This window comes from Rattus norvegicus, chromosome 8 (assembly GCF_036323735.1).
Source record: "Rattus norvegicus strain BN/NHsdMcwi chromosome 8, GRCr8, whole genome shotgun sequence".
NCBI classification, from domain to species: Eukaryota; Metazoa; Chordata; class Mammalia; order Rodentia; family Muridae; genus Rattus; species Rattus norvegicus.
Window position 1 is genome coordinate 28,862,618 of NC_086026.1, and position 21,704 is coordinate 28,884,321.

Consider the following 21,704-nt stretch of genomic DNA (forward strand, 5'->3'; position numbering starts at 1 on the left):
TTTATGGGAAGGCAATTCCTTTTTCACTTTAATCTCATTCCGCGCTCTTGACTCAGTTCAGCAGTGCAGTCCCATGTGCCAGCTCCATGGATGGGATGGGATGGGGCAGAGTGGGGCACCTGCCCAGGGAAGAACAGGGATGACTCCTTCCGGCCTGCGGATGGGGCAGCCCCAGTGGCTGTCTAGGGCTCTGACAGGTCTGGACATAATGTCCAAAAGTACAAATAAATAGAGGCTGAGGTCCACGGGCATGGGCAAGTCAGGCAGGTTTGTGATCCGGGTGGCTTTTGAGCGTGTGGAACTTGACACTGTCCAGCTTCTCGAAGCGCTTCCCGCAGCGATCGCATGTGAAGTTGTACTGTACCTCTGCTGTGTGCTTCTTCATGTGCCAATTGAGCGAAGCACGCTGTCGACACTGGTACCCGCAAATCTCGCACCTGCATGGCAGGAGAGGGGCCCAAGACAGGTCACCGTGGGTTGAGCCTCCCCTGCAACCCGCTCAGGTCACCTCCCTCCGGGGCGCCACTCACTGCAAGGGCGTCTCCCCAGTGTGCGTGCGCCTGTGCACCTCCAGATGATTCTTTCTCTTGAAAGACTTGCCGCAGGTCTCACAGGTGAACTCTCGGACGCCTGCAGGTGGCAGAGGCCTCAGAACCCTGCCTAGTAGAGGTGGCTACAAGGAGCAAACCCTCCCACCGCCACCCGAGAGGCAACATCTGCTGGAGTGATAACAGGTAGGAAGAGGGTTTCTGACACAAGGTGTCAACTGCTAAGCTAAATGATCTCACATATGACCACTGTTGGGATTCAGGACAACTGCACATGAAAACCGTTGCCCAGTACAGGTATGTATGTGGGGTTTCATGGTCCTGCCCAGGCTTCCTAAACACTGGACTGTCCGTGTGTGTACTACCCCTGGCGTAGGGTCCTAGCTGGGCTTCCTGAATGCTGGACCGTCCATGTGTGTACTACCCCTGGCATAGGGTCCTAGCTGGCGGGGCCTGACCTGAATGGATGATCATGTGGCGTCGCAGGTGGTTGGATAAATAAAACTTCTTGCCACAGCCGGGGTGAGGGCACACTTTGGTCTTCCCTTTTCGGTGCACAAGGTTGACGTGGTTCTAGGGTGAGAGGGGCAGGAGTGGGTGCCATGGGACCACCTGGGTATTAAAGTGAGGAGTCACGCAGGAAACCAAGACATAAGCCATAGCCAGCCTAGGCTGGAAAGTGGAAGAGGCATCCTGGTATCCAGCTGGGACAGGAGCACTGGGGTCTGAGAGCAGCTTTTCCAAGCCCGGCTCTTAGTTCTGGTTAACCTTGGTAGGCTCCAGTGCTAGCCCAATACACACAGGAGGAAACGGAGGCTCCAGGGCACAATGGCTGGCTGATGCTTCTCAAGTGCTGCACTGCCGCTGGAGGACTTGAGTCATGTTTTTTTTTTCCCCCCTTCTTTTTCTTTCATTCTTTAACCCGTGAGAACAGCCAAGGTGCTTAAAACATGCTCAGCAAGTTCCAGGGCTTACTTACTGGTGCTGCCCTGTGTGAAGAGATGAGGAAACCCCATCTGCCCCTAGGGCATACTATTCACACTATTGGTGAGCTCCGAGAAAGTTCTCATTGTGTAAGGATCTGGGCTCCCATGCACGGCTAGTCCCTGGGACTGGGACAGTGTTCCCATGCAAGATCAAGAGTGTGGTCTGGGAGGTGCTAGTCAGACCAGGTTGGCTATACCTGTGCCTGCAGAGATGGGGTTGAGGAAGTCAGAGGTTAAGCAAGGCCAGCTGTGACAAAATGGGCTCAAAGAGCAGGCCCTGCACCACGGACTCCTGGTAGAGTTTCTATGTAGCCACATGGCCCAGACCAGCTGGACCCGACACCAGGCCTGTCCGGGTGGCCTCACTCACCTGGAAGCTGCTGAGAGCCACATACACCTGGCTGCAGCCCTCGTATGGACAGTGGAACATCTCCAGCAGGCCATCAGCATCCATCACTCGTGACCGCTTGCTCCGCCGTCTCCTGGAGAGAAGGGGCCTGTGGCATCAGGGTGCCAGTCCCCAGTGGGCTATAAGCCTGCAGCTGTTCCTCGCCCCTGGTCCCACCCATCCACCCTAGCACCCACTTCTCGGGCTCCTTGGGAATCTCGTAGATGATGGCTGACATTTCACTGCTGTCCAATTCCTCTCCATCCACTTCTGCCTCTGCCTCTGTATTCTCAGGCACTGTAGCTGCCAGCTCTGCCAGCTCAGGGGCCACTGAATCCTCTTTCTCCTCTTTGAGCATATACAGGTCCTCCTTCTCTACGGGGTGACACGGGGCCGTGTCTGTGGGGATAAGGCTGTCAAGGAGCTCACTTTGAGGGCTACTCCTTCCCCTCTGCCACCCTTCCCAACCCCTGCCAGAAGCCACAGTGGCACCCCCAGACCTTTCTTGGTCTCAATGCTGGCTATGGAGGTGGTGTCCATGGTGCTGTGCTGGGTGCCCTCGGGCTCCGTCTGTGTGTATGCTGCCACACCCTCCATCATGGCACAGGACACCTCCTCACCCAGGCTGCTGCTGGGAGTGCCACTGCCAGCAGCTACATTGAGGTGGATGCCCTCAGCTGTGAGGGCATCATAGCCAGGACCGGCAATGATGATCACCTGGGAGCCAGGCACCATGCCTGACACTGGGCAGCTGGCCACTACCTCACCCAGGGCCTCCTGGGGCATGTTCTCAAAGAGGGTGCCGGGGCCAGTGCCCACTTGCATGGGAACTGGCACACACACCACCGTCTCCAGGGCCTCAGGCCCACTGCCTGCAGGGTTTTGGCACAGAGGGGTGCCCTGCTCAGCCAGGCTCTCCACGTGGTGGACGTCAAAGGGGATATGAACTCCTTCCTGAGTGATAAGCCCACTGCTGCCTGTGGGGCTGGAGGGGGTGACAGCTGCAGCAGCAGCTGGGGCTTTGGCTGGCTGGGTCTCGGGAGGCTCCTCCGAGTCAGAGCTGGAACTGGAGCTGGATGAGTCAGAGCTGCCAGCCGCCAGGCCATTGCCCACTGCAGAGAGAAGAGAGGAGACAGTTACTGGATGGGGAGGTGGCCCAGCTTAAACTGTTTGTCTTTAAATACGAGGACCTGAGTTCCATCCTCAGTGCCCATGATAAGATAACATGCACAGGGAAGGGAAAGACTGCTCACCGGTTAAGAGATGACCAGGGTTCAGTTTTCAGCACTCACAGGGTGGCTCAATCTAGTCTGTAACTCCACCTGAGGGGGATCTGACACCCTTTTCTAGCCTCTATGACTACTGCACACATGTGATGTACTTACATACATGCAGACTAAGCACTCATACAATAAAAATCTTTACATTTCTGGGGGTCGACTGGTAAACTGGCACTTGCCATGCAAGTCTTGCTACCTGGGTTTGGTTCCTGGGACCCAGATGTGGTGATCTGAGTGGTAAGTGTCCCCACAGGCTCAGGCATTTGAACACTTGGTCCCCAGTTGGTGCCACTGTTTGGAGAAGTTAAGTTGTACAGCCTGGCTGAAGGAAGTATATCAGCAGGGGCAGGACTTGAGGTTACACAGCTCATGTGTTTTCAATTTGCTGTCTGCCTGTTTGCATTTGGAGAGAGAAGCTCTTTGCTTCATGCCTGCTACTTGCTGCCATGCTTTCCCACCAGATGGACCCTAACCTCTGTCAGAATCAACTTTCTTCCCTAAGTCTCAGTAACAGAAAAGTAGCTAATCAGTGGGGCTGGGGTAGGGGAGGCCCACACCTTTAATCCCAGCACTTGGGAAGCAGAGGAAGACAGATCTCTCTGAGTTTGAGGCCGGCCTCGTTTACAGAGTGAGTTCCAGAGACAGCCAGGGCTACGCAGAGAAATCCTGTCTTTTTTTTTTTTTTTTTTTTTTTTTTCGGAGCTGGGGACCGAACCCAGGGCCTTGCGCTCGCTAGGCAAGCGCTCTACCGCTGAGCCAAATCCCCAACCCCGAGAAATCCTGTCTTAGAAACTAAGTACTGTGACTTTTAGGGCCAAAGCCAGTGGTCCCTTCTAGGTTCCTGTACCACCAGATTTGTACTCAATCACCACAGTCTCTCTTTGCTAGGCCCTCACACGGCTCACTCCTGACCTCTCTGGTGTGTTTTACTGTTTTGAGACAGTGTCTCACTATGTATCTCTTGCTGCCCTGAAATTCCTATGTACACTAGGCTGACCTCAAACTTAAGAGATCCACCTGCCTCTGCTTCCCAACTGCTGGGATCAAAAGCTCTCACTGCCATGCCAAGCAGCAGCCCAGGTTCCTGTCACATACTGTCATTTCAATTAGTTCAATAGGACTCAGAAAAACAATGCGTGGAGTGAGCCTCTGTCCAGTAGCTCAAGGGCTCTGTCACAAGGCTCTTTCCACATCTGTCTGTCTAGGTACCAGCTGGAAATTCCCATGATACCACTTCTGGTGTCATGACTTGTTGGGATGGTTCATGGAACTCTAGAAAGTTCTCCCTTCAGTCTGCTTCTGCTCATAGTGTAGTTATGAGGGCATAACTTATCAATGGCCAGAAGAGAGCAACAATGGAGCTACAAGCTTAGCTCTTAATGACAGACTCCAGCTCCAGCACCTTTCCAAGACAGCCTCAGTCACAGCACCACCAGGTGCCACCCAACCGAGCTGCCTGCTCACTCATCAAGAGCCTGGGCTGCAGAGGCCAGAGGTGGATGGACGCCTGTATTCCTTAATCTCTCTCCCTTATTATTGTTATTTCTCAAATTTATTTATTTGCAGGTAGGGTATACTATAGTATGTATGTTTGTGTGGAGGTCAAAGGAAAACTTGAAGGATTTGTCTCTTTCCTGCCATCATGCAGGTCCTGAGGACAAAACTCAGGTCACCTGACTTGGCGACAAGCACCTTTATGCACTGAGCTATTTCACTGTGCGTGTTGGGGACCCAGACTCATGTCTTCATGCTTGGAGAGCAAGCACTTTACTGACTGAGCCATCTCCCCGGCCTCAGCACAGCTCTCTGGACCAGATGTTCAAACTCTCCCTCATGGACGGGTGGGTGTTAGGCTTACGTCTTCCCTAGATACTGTGCTTGGTCTTTGGGGTGATTAGCCTCTATCCAGCAGCTATGTAGGTGTCTGACCCAGAATCAGCTAACTAGAGTAGATGCAGGGTATTTCAAAGAGCTCCTTGTTAAAGTGGCTCCTTATGAAGTACAAAATGCACTGCCCCTGGGCTGCAGAGATGGCCCAGCTTAGCATTAAAGAGCACTTATGCTCCTCCAGAGGTCCCAAGTTCCATTCCAGGGAGCTCACAACAGCAACTAACTCCAGTTCTAGGAGACCTGGTGTCCTATGATGCCCTCTTCTGCCTCCCCTTCTCCCTCTCTTTCATACACACATGCATATGCACACACATATACACAAACACACATGCATGCATGCACAAACACATAGAGACAAATATACGCATACACAAATGCATAAATACATGCATGCACAAATATATACATGCACTCACATACATACAAATACACACAGACACATACACCATGCACACACACATTGCACACACACATGCATGCACATACACAGAAACACAAATGCATGTACACACACACACACACACACAAACTGATAAAGATAAATCAAGAAACTTATTGTGCTAGTTTACAAAAAACAAAAACTCCTACACTAATAAAATTCTAAGGATTTCAGAAGTTTGTTCAGAGGGGATTGGTTCTAGAACTCCAAGCTGACATCCAAAGTTGTAGAAGATCATTCTGGGCTGGAGAGATGGCTCAGTGGTTGAGAGCACTGGTTGCTCTTGCAGAGGACCGGAATACAGTTCCCAACACCCACATGGCAGCTCATAATTGCCTATAACTCCAGTTTCAGGGGATCTGAGATATTCTTTTGGCCTTTAGAGGACACTCATGTGGTATACATATGTATGCAAGCAGACACATACACATATATATGTGTATGTGTGTTTGTATGTGTGTGTGTGTGTGTGTGTGTGTGTGTGTGTGTGTGTATGTATTTTTTTTTTTTGACAAGGTTTTTCTAGGTAGTCGCAGCTGTTCTGAAGTCATTCCATAGACTAGGTTGGCCTTGAACTTGCAGTGATCTACCTGTATCTGCCTCCCAAGTGCAGGGATCAAAGCCTTGATCATCATGGCTAATCTATGTACTTTTTAATGTAGCACTTGCAGGACTGTCTTCCGCTCAGGTGGTGGAGTGCGTGCCTAGCACAAATGAGGCTCTGGGTCTCATCCCCAGTTCCCCATAAACTGGAGTCGTGCTGTAACTCCAGCACTGGGGTAGTGAGACTGAAGGATCGCCGGTCTGGAATGCATGAGAACCTGTCTCAAAAATAAGGAGGGAAGCTTGGCGCGGTGGTGCATGGGAGGCAGCCTCTGTGAGTTTGAGGTCAGCCTGGTCTTCAGAGTGAGTTCCAAGCTAGTCAGGGATACACAGAGAAACCTTCCTCAGAATGGAGATCTGAGTTTGGTTCCTTCATGGTGGAATGTCAGTCACTAAACTCCATTAAGTTGCCCTCTGAGGGTTGGGGATTTAGCTCAGTGGTAGAGTGTTTGTCTAGCAAGCGCAAGGCCCTGGGTTCAATCCCCAGCTCCGAAAAAAAGAAAAAAAAAAGTTGTCCTCTGATGTGTACTGACATCCACAACAGTGCTTTGTCACCCACACTCCCCCAACAAATAAATGTAATAAAAAATTAAACAAATAAATTGTAACCCCCTTTTTTTTTCTTTTCTTTTTTTTTGGAGCTGGGGACCAAACCCAGGGCCTAAGCGCTCTACCACTGAGCTAAATCCCCAACCCCTAAATTGTAACCCTTAATAGAACTTATATACACTCCCCCATTTGCCTAAAATCATTTATTTTATTTTATTTTATTTTTTTTTTGGTTCTTTTTTTCGGAGCTGGGGACCGAACCCAGGGCCTTGCGCTTCCTAGGTAAGCGCTCTACCACTGAGCTAAATCCCCAGCCCCCTAAAATCATTTATAATACCTGATACGAAGAAAACTACTCTTCCAGTGCTGTATTGTTTCAAAAGCAAATAAACAAAAGCAAGCAGAATGAAGTAAGCCTCTCAAGACACCACAAAGAAAAAGGAACCAATAAGAAGAGAGGCTCACTCGACATTGTGTGTGGACGAGGGCGCGTATGCTGCCCTTTCCCTACGGCCAGTCCTCGGATGGCTGACTGTGTGCAGACAGAAGCACTGCATATGGAACCTCTGGGCACAGAGTTAAGGCTCTATCTATTTTGCATGCGTGTGTTTATGTATCTGCATGTGTATGTACGCATGTACAGATGCATCAGGAGGTGAGAAAGCAATTCTGGGTACCTTCCTCAATGACTCTCTACCTACCTTATTCATTTTTTTTCTTTTCTTTTTTTTTTTTCAGAGCTGGGGACCGAACCTAGGGCCTTGCGCTTGCTAGGCAAGCGCTCTACCACTGAGCTAAATCCCCAACCCCTTCATTTATTTTATTTTTATTTTATTTTTGAATCAGGGTTTCAGTATGAAGTCCTGCCTGGTCTAGAACTTCTATGTAGACCAAGAAGGTCTTGAACTCACAGAGATTCACCTGCCTCTGCCTCTTCAGTACCACGCTAAAGATATCTGACACCATGTCTACTTCCAACTTATTTCTGTAGAGAATCTCTGGTTATTAGCCTGGCTAATCAGTGAGCCCCAGAGTCTCCTGTCTCCATCTTCCCACTCCTAGGATTGCAGGCGTGGCTCTTTTGATACATGTGCTAGGAATTGAAATCATGTTCTCACGCTTGCCCAGCAAGCACCTCACCAACTCAGCCATGTCCCCAGCTCCTGAACTGTATTTATTTTTATGACACCATAGACTGTACCAATGTTCTGGTGACTCTATGCATTCATGAGAAGCTGGGTCTCCCTATAGAGCCCCAAGTTCTTGGTACCATACCCTCTGCTGCCCCCATCTCAGAATCCACTCAGCAACCCTGGGATCCTCTTCACTAGACCTTCTTCCAACAGAGCCTGTGCTGTTCTGCTCACAGGTGGCCCTGTCTCACAGGGTGGCAGTTCTGTCCTTCCTGTGGCTCAAGCCAACGTCCTAGGGCTTTCCTTGACTTTCTCTCTCACACCCACTTCCAATCTGTCAGCAAAACCTGTTGGGACTGCATCCAAAGTCCATCCACCCACAGCCCAACTGTCTCTCCTCAGTCCCTCCAGATGCTGGTCACAGCCTCAGCATTCCTGCAACAGGGACGGCTTGGACTCCTAGCTCCTGAGAACCTGTTCATTGCTTCCTGTAAGAGACAGGCCGGCTGCTCCCAAACACAGCTTTTTCCTGCCCACCCTGCTGCTCTGCCATCACCCAGGACCTGCAGCAAGTAGACACCTTGCCTGGTACGGTTCCAGACAATAGAGGAGCAGATATAGTTTCCCCTGGCCAAGCTTCCACATCCCTGTCCTACCACCTAGCCAGGCAGGCCCAGGAGGAGGCTGGACAGGATGAAAAGAACCTGAGCCCCAAGGTTATTGGGTTTGTGAAAAACAAGAGCATCATGCAGTAGTAAGAACTGTGATGTAGCTGGGGATGGCTCAAAGGGTAAACGACAAGCTTAGTTCCATCCAGGAGAACCACATGGTGCAATGAGAGAAGTGACTCCTGCCAGTTGTCCTCTGACCTCTACATTCATGCTGTGACATGCTCACCCACATGCACACACTCACACATACAATGTCTTAAAAAGTAGAAAATTGCTGAATGTGGAGGTGCACACCTTTGATTTAGCACTCAAGATGCAGAGGTGGGCAAATCCCTCAGTTCAAGGCTAGCCTGGTCTACAGAGCTAGTTCCAGGACAGCTAGGGGTACACAGACAAACTCTGTTTCAAAAACCCAAAACCAAAATGCAAAAGTAAAACAGCCCTAATCTAATATGTGCCACTTTGGGGCCGGGTCTTCTTTCTGTAAGTCTCCTGAAGGCATTCAGTGCACCTCTGCAACCCGTGCTACACGTCCCAAATCATCTCCCTGCCCCCGTCTCCATTTCCTCTCAGGTCTCTCACTCCAGGGATATTAGACGAGCTCTGGCCTCGGGGCCTTTGCACCTGCGACCCAGCTGCCAAACCTTCTCTCTAGCATTGGTTAGGGCTGCAGTCAGCTCACTGAGTTTCCCAGGGAGGCACCCCGATCACCTGTCTCAAACAGCCCCTGCCCCAGACTATGTGATGCTGTACTGATTATTTTGTTTACTGCCTGCTTCTGCTCTAGATCAGAAATGCACTAAAGGGGCCAGAGAGATGGCTCAGTAGTTAAGAGCACGTGCTGCTATTGCAGAGGTTCTGAGTTCCGTCTCAATACCCATGTCAGGAAGCCACAACCTGGAACACTAGATCCAGGGGATGCGAGACCTCCAGCCTCCCTGGACGCATGCGTGCACGCACACACACACACACACACACACACACACACACACACACACACACACACACACACACCCCTCCCATTCCCAGAAGGCCACCAGTACGCCAAAGGGCCCCTGACATGTCAATCAGGTATTTGCTACTAAAATAGTAAAATCCACAAAGAGACTGAGGGATGGGAGCCATGAGTGACAAACTCTGCCCATAACACGGCTGGGGCACGCGGTCTGGTCCCGAGTTCTCTGGCTGCAGAGCCTGGGCTGGTGCCTACTTGCAGTTGCATGCATGGTCTGCCTTCACAGCACCACTCTGAGCCCAGAATCATTCTGCTGCCAGCCTGACTGACACTGGAGTTGTTTACGATGAAAACAGACTTAAAGAGTAGATGGGGTTCTACGGTTCTGTTTTGTTCTTTTGTTTTGCTTCTTAGTAGGTTTTGGGGCATGGCAATAGTTTGGTTAAATGTTCACCGAGGGCTCCTGTTTTAAAAACACAGTCCCTGAAACGGCACCATTAGAAGATGATGGAGCCTGTAACAGGCAGGCTGATCCTGAGGACTCGGGTCACAAGTGCGCTCTGAAGAAAATGGTGGTGCCTCTGCCTGCTCTAGCTTCCTGTGGGGGAGGCTGTGGTGAGTGGCTCTTTCCTGCAGTCACTCCCACTGATGCTACCCCTGAGCATCAGCTTCCAACCTCGCCAGAGCCTCTAAAACCTAGACAAGCCTTTTCTTCCTATGTGACTGTCTTGGGCCCTCATTGTGGTGCAGAGCTGACTCACACAGGCATGGAGACACCACCTGGTTCAGGGCACAGAGTGGTTGGGAAGAGGAACAGGCCTTCCGGACACCTGTAACTTCTCAGTCCCCAGCAATTCCCTGAAGGATATGTAATCACACCAGGTCTGGGAGTGCCAGTCTGAAACCCCAGCTACTCAAAAGACTGAGGCAGAAAGATCACTAGTTCAAAGCCAGCACAGACAACTTGGTGCCCCATATCCAGCTTCCAAAAATCTCAAGGGTAGAATGTTTGCCTAGCAGTGTAAGGCTCTGGGTTCTGTCCCAAACACCAACCAAGAAAATATCTGTGTGCTTCTGGACTTCACTCACAGCTCCAGTAGAAAGTTCTCAGCTGACTCTGGCATTGCCACCCTAGGCATGGGCCAGGGTAGGGAGAGCTGCTTGGGGAAGAGGCCAGGATAGGAGCAAAGACACTTCCTTACTCCCGCCTGGGCAGACATGGCTAATGGATCACAGAGCTCATTCCCAAAAGCCCAATTATGGAGGTCACTGTTGGACTGGGGTGACATCATCACAGCCTAGGAAGGTACAAGATAGACCAGTCCCAATCCTCCTGGGCTTCCTCAAGAGCTGTATGGCAGGACAGATGACAGAATTATGGGGAGGAGTCAGATGGCCCAGGACACACTGAGGAGAAGTGGCAGGCTGAGGAGGGCAGGGTGCTAACCAAAAAGCACAGGACACCTGCTCTCTGGAGACTGGCCAAGGCCCAGTGGGGTGGCTGTGGGTGTGGGCCCATCAGGAGTATTTCTCACCCCAGTGTCCCCTCAGCCAGCTGGGATGCCACCTGCTTGTTGATGCCTGCCAGCACAGACTTAGCCCTGATGACTAGCTCCACCCTCAGACCTGCCATAGCACTTGGCAACTGGCCCTTTAGGCCTTGTCAGTCATGCCAAGTCCTGAGGTAGCATGCAGCATCCTCACTGGCCCACCAGGCTGTACTTGGGCCTTCCTGAGAGTCCCTCTCAGCCTCAGTGGGCAGCCAGCCTAGTGTGACTTGTGTGGGACAGAAGGAGGGAGAGGATAAGAAGGATGACAGACTCAGGAGATGGAGGTGGGGGTGGGGGGAGAGAAAGGGACAACTGTGGGAAACAGAAGATCAAGGACAGGAAAGAAGCTTGAGTTCAGCCCAGGGCTTTAATCCTAGTTGCTTGGGATGCTGATGCAGGAGGATTTCAAGTTCAAATTTGAAGTTCACCTGAGCTAGAGAGTTCAAGTGCAGCTTGGGTGACTTAGTGAGACCTTATCTCAAAAGAAAAAGTAACAAGACTGAAAGGGGCTGGAGTGATGGCTCAGAGGTTAAGATGCTCAGGGACCACTGACTGCTGTTGCAGAGGTCTTGAGTTCAGTTCCTAGCACCTACATGGCAGCTCACAACCATCTGTAACTCCAGTCCCGAGGAATACAACAGTTCTTCTGGCTCCAAAAGCACTGTGGTACACAGACATATGCAAACAACACCATAAAATAAAAGTGGGGGAAAATGTAAGGGCTGCAAAGGGGCTTGGGACTGAGGTGTGGCTAAATGATAGAGCGCTGCCTAGAACATGCTAAGTGAGGGCTAGCTCAGCATGCATATCTGAATCCCAGTACTTGGTAGGTGGGATTACAGGAAGGGCTGTCCAAAATGCAAGACTAGCCTGGGCTACATGAAAAGAACCTGGCTTAAGAAAACCAAACAGGCCAGTGTGGTGGTGCACACCTTACCTCCAGTCTCAGGAGGCAGAGACAGACGGATTAGCCTAAGTCTGAAGGCAGCATGGCCTAACGAACAGCAAGCTCCAGGCCAGCCAGAGCTACATAACGGAGCCCTGTCCCCCAAACAAACGGAAACAAACAAACCCACCCACAAAGCATAAAGTCTCTAAAGGAAGCCAGTAAGTAACCCAGCTGAGGAGAATGAAGGGATGGAGAAGAGGAAGGGTGGGAGAGAAAGCAAGCAAGAGAGAGCTGAAAAGCTAGAGGAAATATAGAAAGGTTGTTATTCCCTGTGAGGACAAAATTCTGCTCAACTTGGCAGGGACTCAAAGGCTGCAAGTCCTGCATGGGCTCGCCCAGGCCACTCTCCTAAAGCCCCTACTGGCACAGTCCCAGCTGACCCCAAGGGAACTGTGCAGACAGACCATGTCTGCTACCCCCGCCTGACCCGGTACACCCACCTTTGTCACTGTCAGGCTCTGAGTCACTGAGGGGCTTGAGTGGGGAGTGTAGGTCCTGGAAGTAGCGATGTCCAGCTTCGCACTGCCACACGGCCGTGGTGTAAAGGCCGAAGGTAGGGTCAAGCTCTGCCAGGTGAGGCTCATAGGGGCAGCGGTGCTTGTGGTCCTCATACCAGATCACCACGTTCTTCAGACAGTTCACGTTGCGCCGCCGCCCTGTGGACGGACACAGGGCCCCAGGTAGATGTGAGGACAGGCGTTCCACTCCCCTGGGGCCAACAATTCCTACTCTGAGACAGCCTCTTGAATCCCACCGCCACTATGCAGAAGAGGAAACTGAGGTTTGGGGAGGTGATACAACCTGGAGATATCTAGGACCTGGAGAGAGACAGACACTGTCCTTGGCTGAGTGAAGTCATACAGCTAACGGTGCCTGACACAGGCGAGGGCACAATAGTTGATGGCTGTTTCTTCTCTTTCTTTCTTTTTTCTAATAGGGCCTTATTATGTAATTCGAGATAGCTTTGAACTCACAGAAGTCTGCTGCTTGTCTCGCCGGTGCTGGATTAAAGGTGTGCCACTGCTCAGCCTTTAGCTGTTTCTTTCAGGATTGAAGGCATGGACCACCACACTCAGCTGTTTCTAAATAAAAATCTTCATCCTGCCCCCACTGGGCAGTGGTGACACTCATGTTTAATTCCAGCACTAGATGCAGAGACAGGCAGATCTCTGAGTTTGAGACCAGTCTGATCTATAGCGCTAGTTCCAGGACAGCCTAGACTAAGAAACCCTGCCTTGAAAAACAAAAACAAACAACAACAACAACACCAAAAAACAGCAAAAAACAAAAACAAAAAACCCCAAAGAAAAAAACAACCCTAAACAAAGCCAAAATCTTCATCTCACACACTCCTGGAAGGTCTCCCTGGTGCCTTCCTACTGCCATCTACAGCCACAAGGGGGTGCCAGGAGAGCAGGGCATGTCCTCTCTCAGCTGAAAATTCAGTGGCTACCACCTCCAAGGGGTGGAGAGAAAGAAGAAGTGCCAAGGTGGCGAGCAAAGCACTGCCAGGTCTTGCACCCTCCCCTCCCTCTAGCCACATGACCTCCTAGCTGTCCTTCAAATGAGCTAGAGCTGATCCTGCCCCAGCCCTTGCACAAGCTATGCCGTTCCTTCAGGTTCCTCAGTGCCTTCATTCAGAAACCTCCCCACATGTACACTCTTCTCAGAAGCCACCCTTTCCAGAGTCAGCGTAGCCATCTTTGGTTGTTTATAAAAGCACAAAGAGGCTGCCTGTGCCATCTATTTGGATGCCTCTTGTCTGTCTTCCCCAGTAGAGTGCCAGCCCCACAAGGGCAGAAACAGGTCAGTTTTGCTTCTTTGGGACTGGCTAGGGAAGAGCTTCCGGCCGTGGTAGGGGTGCTGGAGGGTGAGCATGGCAGAGCCAGACTGTCTGCATTTAGATCTTGGCTCTGCCACAATCTGCCTAGGCAGCGCTGAGTGAGTGGCCAGAGGCAAAGCAGAATTCTACATCTGGGGACTGCCAGGGAGGCATGAGGGAGCAAAGAAGCCATGAGGGCCCTGAGGAAGGCTGAGGCCTGTGATAGTATGATGGGGTGGGACTATCCTCTGCCTGTAGGGCTGGAAGGGGAGAGAGGGCCAATAAAGGGTTTTGGACTGCAGGAGTGAGAACCATGTCAGTGACATGAACTTCCACAGCTGCTCCATTGCCAGCCCGGCACTACCTAACTAACCCTCTGGGGCCGCACAGGAAAGATTACAGCTCACTTGTGTGCCAAGGTTGGGAATGGGAATCTTTAGGCATGCGTAATCCTGAGACAGGCAATTTTGAGTTTTGAGGCCAGCCTAGCTTACAAGGCAAAACCAACCAGAAAAAGAAAGAAAGGAAGGAAGAAAGGAAGGAAGGAAGGAAGGAAGGAAGGAAGGAAGGAAGGAAGGAAGGAAGGAATGAAGGAAGGAAGGAAAAAGTAGGCAGTCAAGATGGCTGAGAGAGTAAAGGTGCTTGTGACCAAGCCTGGCCCACTCAGGTTAGATACTCAGAACCTATGTGGTAGAAAGCAAGGGCTAACTCCCAAAAGTTGTCCTCTGATTCCCACAGCTGTGATGTACACACACATGCATGTACACACACAAATAAAAGGATAAATGCATGTGAAAACAACTTTTTAAGATGGGGAGCTGGGAATACGGCTTAGTCACAGAGCTTCTCCTTAGCATGCACAAAGCCCTGGGCTCCAGTGCCAGCACCATGTGAGCTATGAGGTGGTACACACCTGTACAGCCTAGCACTGTGGGATACGGGCCAGCCTCTGCTAGAGGAGGAGTTTGAGGCCAGTGCAGCTACACGAGACCTTTGTATCAAATGAGGCAGAGCAGGGCTCATTGCCACCAGGTGGTTCTCAGACCTTCCTGCTGGGGACCTGAAACCCAAGTCTTTGTAGATTCATGAATCTACATGCTGCCTTGGGCAGGCAGGGTGGGACTGTCGTAGCAAAGAACAGGGACGGTGACTGGTCCCTTCTAGGCTCTGCTCTGCCTGCTCCCACCCCTCCCACGCTGGGCTCCACTTACTTTTCTTCCGCTTTGGCTTTTTGGGGACTTGCTCCCACGGCTTCCTGTAACACAGAGAGTGGAGAGGGTGAACGAGGGGCCCAGGTAGGCCCAATTCCTGGCCTGGTAGAAAATGCCAGCAGTTTATCTGCTTGGGATGCCGTCTGAACTTCTGTAGCCCTGCTGCTTTTCCAGCAGTCTGTGGCTTGGACAACTGCTCCTGCCAGCACCCCTGAATGGTGGTCTCTCACCATTACCTTACTCAGAGAACACTGGTACTCAGAGGGTCCCAGGTAAATGGGATGTGGAGGGTGGGAGGAATGCTGAGAGGCTCCATGATCCCTACCCTGTGGGGCACAAACCCTGGATGCCATTCACCAACAATCATCAGACATGTTAGCCGGGAGTGGTGGTGCATGCCTGTCTCCCCAGCACGCAGAAGGCAGAGGTGGGGGATCATGAACTGAGACTAGTCAGGACTATACCAAGAAAAGGCCAGCTTAGGTTATATAGGAAAACCCTGTTTCAAAAAGGTAAAATGAAGAAAAAATAGTATGAAGAAAATACTGGAGCATATACCTAGCATGCACAAACCCCAGGTCTCCTTCTCCTGAACCATATAAACCCTATGTGGCAGCTCATGCCTGTAGCCCCAGCACTCAGGAGGTAGAGCAGGGGGCTGAAGAGGTGGCTCAGAGGATATGAGCACTGACTGCTTGCTGTTCCAGAGGTCCTGAGTTCAATTGTCAACCACATGGTGGCTCACAACCATCTGTAATGGGATCAGATGCCCTCTCCAGTTGTGTCTGAAGACAGCTACAGTGTACCCACATACATAAAATAAATAAATCTCCAGCAGGAGGATTATTGCAAGCTCCTCCTTCCTAGTATCCAAGTGCCTACCCTTCAATGTACTCAAGCTTCAATGTAAGACTGTGATGTTCTAATAGGACTTGTCACACTTATTTATCATTTATAGGGTAAGGAATGTGCCATAATGCTGTGGATGGAGGGCAGGGAGACTTGCAGGGGTTTTCTCCCTCTACCATGTGTCCTGGGGATCAACTAAGGTCACTAGACTTGGGAGCAAACACCTTCCTCTGAAGGGCTGGGAGTACAAACATGAATCTAGAGCTTTATATGTAACAGGCAAGTTACTGATGGAGCTGTATACTCAACTAGTAAGCACGCATGAACATGCACATATGCTTGTCCCAGAGCTTTGCATGCATTAGATACTCCACCACTGAGTTATACCCCCTGCTCCTAGCTAGTTACTACCCCTCAAAATCAAAGTGTTTTTGTTTTTTGTTTTGAGACCTGTCTCTCTATAGCCAAGGATAACTGCTTGTCTATCATGGAACTCAATATATAGACCAGGTTGGCCTCAAACTCAAAGAGCTCTATTTGCATCTGCCTCTAAAGTGCTGGGACTAAAGGCATGTGCCACTATGCCTGGATAACTTTTAAAAATGATTTTATTATTTCATGTGCATAAGTTTTTACTTGCATTCACATCTCTGTACCCATGGTGCCCATGATGGTCAGAAGAGGGCATGAAATCCCTTAGAACTGGAGTTACAGTTGGTTGTGAACCTGGTGACTGGAACCAAACCCAGGTCCTCTGAAATAGCAACAAATGCTCTTAACCCAAGCCAACCTTTTCATGGCATAGAATCAACTCTTAAAGAATCATTCATACGGATGAATGCAGACAAGAGCAGAACAAGTGAAACCTTATTGTGGGCCAAATCCTTCCTAAGCTCTCTGCTTTCATTTTGCATCTTCTTCTTTTTTTTTTGGTTCTTTTTTTCGGAGCTGGGGACCGAACCCAGGGCCTTGCGCTTCCTAGGTAAGCGCTCTACCACTGAGCTAAATCCCCAGCCCCTTCATTTTGCATCTTACGTGAGACAGAGTATGGTTATGTAGCCCTGGCTGGCTGGAACTGTGCAAACCAGACAGATGATATCAAATCCAGTGTTCACAACATGCAGCCACTGGCTGGGGAGGCTGGGGCATCAAGCTGGAGTTCTAGGTTGAGCTCCCTCCATGGCTGAGCCTCCAGCTTTTCTTCCCACTGTGGATATCTGTGTTATGGGACGACAGGAATTACCTCTGTTGGAAACGCTCTACCTTCTTGCTGTTCTTAAGGGCACAGGGTTGGAGGACACTGAGACAAACATGCTCGAGTCTCAAATAGGAGGGCATCCGTACTTCCAGAGCCAGTTTCTCAGTTCGGGCAACCCGCACATGACAATTTACCAATACTCTGACAACTACAGCGTGGTGAAACATTCACGATCTTAGTCTGATCCCTAGCTTGCATTTGATAGGAGGGAACTAGCTCTGCAAAGCTGTCCTCCCACCTCCTCACATGGGCTTCCATATATCAGGCACAATAACAAAATCTTAAAAGAGTCCTCATGTCAAGCCTGGCACATGCCTTTAGTCCCAGCACTCAGGATGCACACAAGTAGCCCCGACAAGGGAACTGAAACAAAGGTGGCTAGGATAAGACTCCTTTCTTGTAGAGGATCCGGGTTTGGCTCCCACAACCTACATGGTGGTTCACAATGGTGGTTTCGGGGGATCCGACACCCTTTTTTGACCTCTGCAGGCAGTAGGCATGCACGTGGTACACATATATAAATGAAGGCAAGGCACTCAGACACAGAAAATCAAGAGTGCTCAGCACCTTTGGAGGTTTACACCTGAGAGACAGCCGCAAGCCAGGCCAGTGGAGGCGGGGTCGACTCCTCAGACGGGCCAGTCAGAGCTTCTGAAGGCGGGCAGAGGGGTGGGTCACAGGCTTGCATTGGGTAGTCAATGGGTCGGAGGCGGAGCCGCGAGGAGGCGCGTGAGGGGTCTGGGCTGCCTAAGCCTGAGACCGAGGCCCGCCAGGAGGCCCTGGGGCGGGGCCTCGAGCTCCGGGGGCGGGGCCCCCGCTCATCTCGTCCCTCCCTACGGCTTCTTCTCTCCCTCCCTCTCCCGGCCCCGCGCCCCCTTACCCGTGGCGGCCGCTACGCTGGCCACGCTCCAGCGAAATGAGGTAAGCGGCGAGTTTGGCGTCGCTCCAGCCGCTACGGCGTCTCAAGTCCACCCAGGGGCCGTGCGCCTCTCCCAGGTACACGCGCCGCACGTCGTACTTCTTCCGGGACTCGAGCCGCCTCCGGGCCCGGTCCGACTCGGTGAGTCGCGGCCGGCCCCGCGCCTTTCTGCCTGCCGCGCCTTCCTCTGCAGCCGCCTCCCCGCCTGCGCCCGCCTCCGCCTCCGCCCCGGGCTCTGGAGCCCGCTCCGCCATCCCCCCCTCCCTGGTTACCGGCCTCCCCCGTTGTTAGGAGCCTCGACCGGAAGTGGCGCGCCTAGTCTGCGCCGTCGGGAGATTTCTCACAGGGTCTTCTCTGCCCGCGGCGCCAAACGGGGACAACTAGCCAAAGCTGCGCATGCGCATAGTCCGTCCGGCTCGGGCCGTGGAAGTGCGCTCTGTTTACAGTCAGTTATTTGGGAGGTAGAGGCAGCTGGGTCCTGAAACTCAGGTTATCCTTGCCTCTCTCTTGAATTCTAGAGCAGTGGTTAAAGATTTTTTTTCAGAAGGCCTGGAGAAATGGCTCAGTGGTTAAAAGCACTCACTGCTTTTCCAGAGGACTTGGATTCATATTCCAGCACCCACTTGGCTGCTCAAAACTGTAACTCCAAGTCTTCCATTCTCACAAACATGCATGCAAAGCACCAACGCATATAAATACTTTTAAAAGGTGTTTTTAAAGGCCAGCAAGACGGCTCTGCAGGTAAAGCTGGTGGCTGGCAAACTTAACAATCTGAGTTGCATTTCCGGGATTTACAGGGTTAAATGCCAGAACAGACTCCAGCAAATGGTCTTCTGACCTCCACACATCTCTCCCATCCCATAAATACATAAATGGAATTTTTAAAAAGATACATTTTTGAAAAGGAGGGTCCGGAGGTGGTAAACCCAGAAGAGCCCATGCCTAACATCTGAAGGGAAGCCACAGGGCCAAGGAAGAGGTTTTGACTTTTTTATTTTCTCCATAATATTTCATACCAGTCCAGTCTTTTCTCCTCATGCCAGCTCTGACTCAGCTTTGACCTTGCCGCTGCTGTGCCTGAATGGCCTCATCATCTTCCTCAGGACCCTTGGGAGGGCTGTGGGGAGGGGACTGTCCCTCCAGCCTTGTGGTTGCCAGGAGCTCTCCTGTGGACCTGGCCAGGCGGAATACCACTGGGATCTGTGCCAGCGTTGGGTTGGTCTCCTGCAAGCCTTGGATCCACTTGACCAACGTTGCCTGATCATGGGCACCAGTCATGCACATGGCGAAGACGGGGCCTTCTGTCACTGTCAGGAGGAGTTTGTGCTCTCACCACCTGGAGGTACCCTGACCTCCCATCATGAGCACCTCCATGAGTTCACACACAGCTCCCTCTGCCACATGCATGCTCCACATTTCCTCTGGGCCATGCCACCTGCTGCTTCAGATACTACCAAGAAACCAAGTTTGACCCCTAACTTGGAGGCTACCATGTGCCTCCTCTCAACTCCCCCAAATATAACTTGACTGTTCCCTACTGCCCTAAGGCTTGCATCTGTTCTGGTCATGTCACCAGAGTACAGGGAGTGCCATAAAAGAGATTACAAGGGGGAGAGGGAGTAGCCAAAAAGGAATCCCAGGGGCATATGACCCCTCATTGTGTGGAGAATGAAGAAATGGCTACCATGCAGGGTGTGCTATGCTAAGACCTGCTTTACCTTCATCCATGTCAAATTCATAGTTGTCCCAAGCACTCCTTGAATATTCCAGGTCCAGCTGCATTGGGTAGTACAGGTTCCATTCTTCTGGGATCTCCTCTACTGTCTACCTCAGGCAAAAGAGCAGGCAGGATTAGAGATCAGAACACAAAACCCCAGTCTCTCAGCTGAGCCTTCAGGACAGCGCCAGCCCCACCCCCGACAAAAACTGTCGATAGTCTGGAAGTCATTGTGTAGACCAGGCTGGCCTTAAACTCAGAGAGTTCTGCCTGCCTTTGTCTCCTGAGTACTGCTATTTATGTCTTCTTTTTTTTTTTAAACATTTATGCATGCCCCTGTGTAACTCAGAGGACAATTTGTAAGAGTCAGATCTCTCCTTCCACCACATGGGTCATGGGGATCAAACTCAGGTGGTCTGGATTGGCAGCAAGTGCTCTGGCAGTAACTCACCTCTTCCTCAGGGGGTGGCAGGTCAGCTCTTAGGATGTGATAATAGACGCACTTATTACGAAGCCAGAGAGGGAAGGGGCCCTCAACAAAAACAGGCCTGGATGGGTTGTGTCGGGCCAGGGCAGCTTGCTGATCTGGACTCTGGATTCCTGATGTAGAGATAAGAGCCTGTTGGTGCCTTAGTGGCAAAAGGCCCAGAAGTACATTTAGTTGGCCCAGAGGGATCCAGCAGAAACTGGGACAGATTGGGGCCTTACCTACAATGTGAGGCTGTGTGGGATCTTCAATGCCTGTCGACTCACTGGGCAAAGACATCTGCAAGGAAGAGCAGGGCTGTGTGTCCCCAACCTCTACAGGGGAGCCTGAGAGCAAAGGGAAGGGGATGCTTCCAGAGCAGCTGCACCTCGGCACTGGGAGTAGCCCTTTTCTCTTTCCTTGTAGCCAGTTTGGCCAGAGTGCCAACATTGAGTTTACCCTGAAGCCATCCACTCTAAGTTCAACCTGTAGTGACCTCATCCAAGTCATTATACCTACATAGCTCAGTTTATCCATGCCCAAAAATGGCAGTAACAGAAAGTAACAGTTCTTCAGATGGCACCAAGAACTTGACTCAGCTGGCAAGTGCTTGCCTAGCATACAGTGTAAAGACAAGTTTCTCTCTTTTGTCACACCACTAGTAATGGAACCACATGCCTTGAACAAGGAAGGCAGGTGTCCTACCACTGAGCCATAGCCCCAGCCCCAACCCTAGAGGGATGAAGCAGACTCTTCTGTGTAGCTCTGGCTGACAGAGTTCCTTATGTATGGGCCACACCTGGCCCATCAGTGGTTTTTGTTTTGTTTGAAGCACTATGCAACCCAGGATGGCCTTGAACTCAGAAAGTCCAGGCACCTCTGCTTCCCAAGTGCTAGGATTAACGATATGCACCGCTGTGCCTGGCTGGTACTTTCTCACAATGGGTAAATGACTAAGACAGGCCCAACTGTGGTAATAAAGGAGCACTGTCGGGACACCAGCAGAAGAGCCCAGGGAAGGAATAAGGCGCAGCCAGGGAGGGTAGCTTAGCTGAGGTACAAACAGTAGTGCATACCTGGTAGACAGTGACTTTAGCACTGAGATCAGGCTCCATGTGTCGCAGGCCTAGTTTGGCCAGGTCCAAAGGGTCCTGGGGAAGATCTCGGGGCACTGGGTAGGGGTTGATATTCTTGAAGCGGGTGAACCACAGCTTCATCCGCAGGAACTTGAGCATGGGGTAACTTTTGTGCCCGAACACCTGGATCAGCAGGAACTCAGTCTCTGTGTTGGGCATAACTCCTGTTTTGGAGGCACAGCCTCAGAGAGGCAGGATATAGTTAGACGCAAGTTCCAAGTCAGGAAGAACAGAATTAAAGGGGATTTATTTCTCATGATTTTTTTTTTTCCTCATTCTTTCTTTGAGACAGGGTTTTGCTACCCATGTAGGTAGCCCTGGCTGGTCTGGAAGTCTTCTCATACATAGAATAGAATTCATAGACATCTGCTTGTCTCTGTCTTCC

General features: G+C 51.2%; 2 protein-coding genes and 1 long non-coding RNA gene across 13 annotated transcripts in view; 1 reads left to right on the forward strand and 2 right to left on the reverse strand.

The window, feature by feature from the left end:
• On the reverse strand, window positions 1-18,822 carry Zfp653 (zinc finger protein 653). 6 transcript variants are annotated; one of them, NM_001106807.2, is made up of 9 exons: window positions 17,962-18,324; window positions 14,975-15,018; window positions 12,382-12,597; window positions 2,423-3,034; window positions 2,120-2,297; window positions 1,905-2,016; window positions 1,007-1,121; window positions 531-630; window positions 1-437 (listed from the first exon to the last, which is right to left on the reverse strand). In NM_001106807.2, the coding sequence occupies exons 1-9, from the start codon at window positions 18,252-18,254 to the stop codon at window positions 260-262; spliced, it is 1,848 nt and encodes a 615-aa protein (NP_001100277.1). In that variant the 5' UTR covers window positions 18,255-18,324; the 3' UTR covers window positions 1-259. The 6 variants fall into 6 exon arrangements, with proteins under 6 accessions (NP_001100277.1, NP_001400403.1, XP_063121138.1 ...); NM_001413474.1 differs by having other exon boundaries at window positions 2,120-2,321; XM_063265068.1 differs by having other exon boundaries at window positions 2,120-2,321; window positions 12,382-12,568; window positions 17,962-18,058.
• Window positions 18,001-21,704, forward strand: part of LOC120094091 (uncharacterized) — a 5,772-nt gene continuing 2,068 nt past the window's right edge. The window contains exon 1 of the long non-coding RNA XR_005487988.2: window positions 18,001-18,141. This is a non-coding gene — a long non-coding RNA (uncharacterized LOC120094091). The remainder of the gene's footprint in view (window positions 18,142-21,704) is intronic.
• The window catches only part of Ecsit (ECSIT signaling integrator), a 12,850-nt gene continuing 10,122 nt past the window's right edge, over window positions 18,977-21,704 (reverse strand). For 3 of the 6 annotated variants that reach the window (XM_006242636.5, XM_006242637.5, XM_039081012.2), the window contains exons 4-8: window positions 21,260-21,501; window positions 20,426-20,483; window positions 20,169-20,317; window positions 19,719-19,824; window positions 18,977-19,307 (exon numbers count right to left, since the gene is read on the reverse strand). In XM_006242636.5, coding sequence (XP_006242698.1) covers window positions 19,051-19,307; window positions 19,719-19,824; window positions 20,169-20,317; window positions 20,426-20,483; window positions 21,260-21,501 — 812 coding nt within the window. In that variant the 3' untranslated portion in view covers window positions 18,977-19,050. The remainder of the gene's footprint in view (window positions 19,308-19,718; window positions 19,825-20,168; window positions 20,318-20,425; window positions 20,484-21,259; window positions 21,502-21,704) is intronic. The other 3 variants (XM_006242638.5, XM_039081013.2, NM_001006986.1) reach the window with 1 other exon arrangement.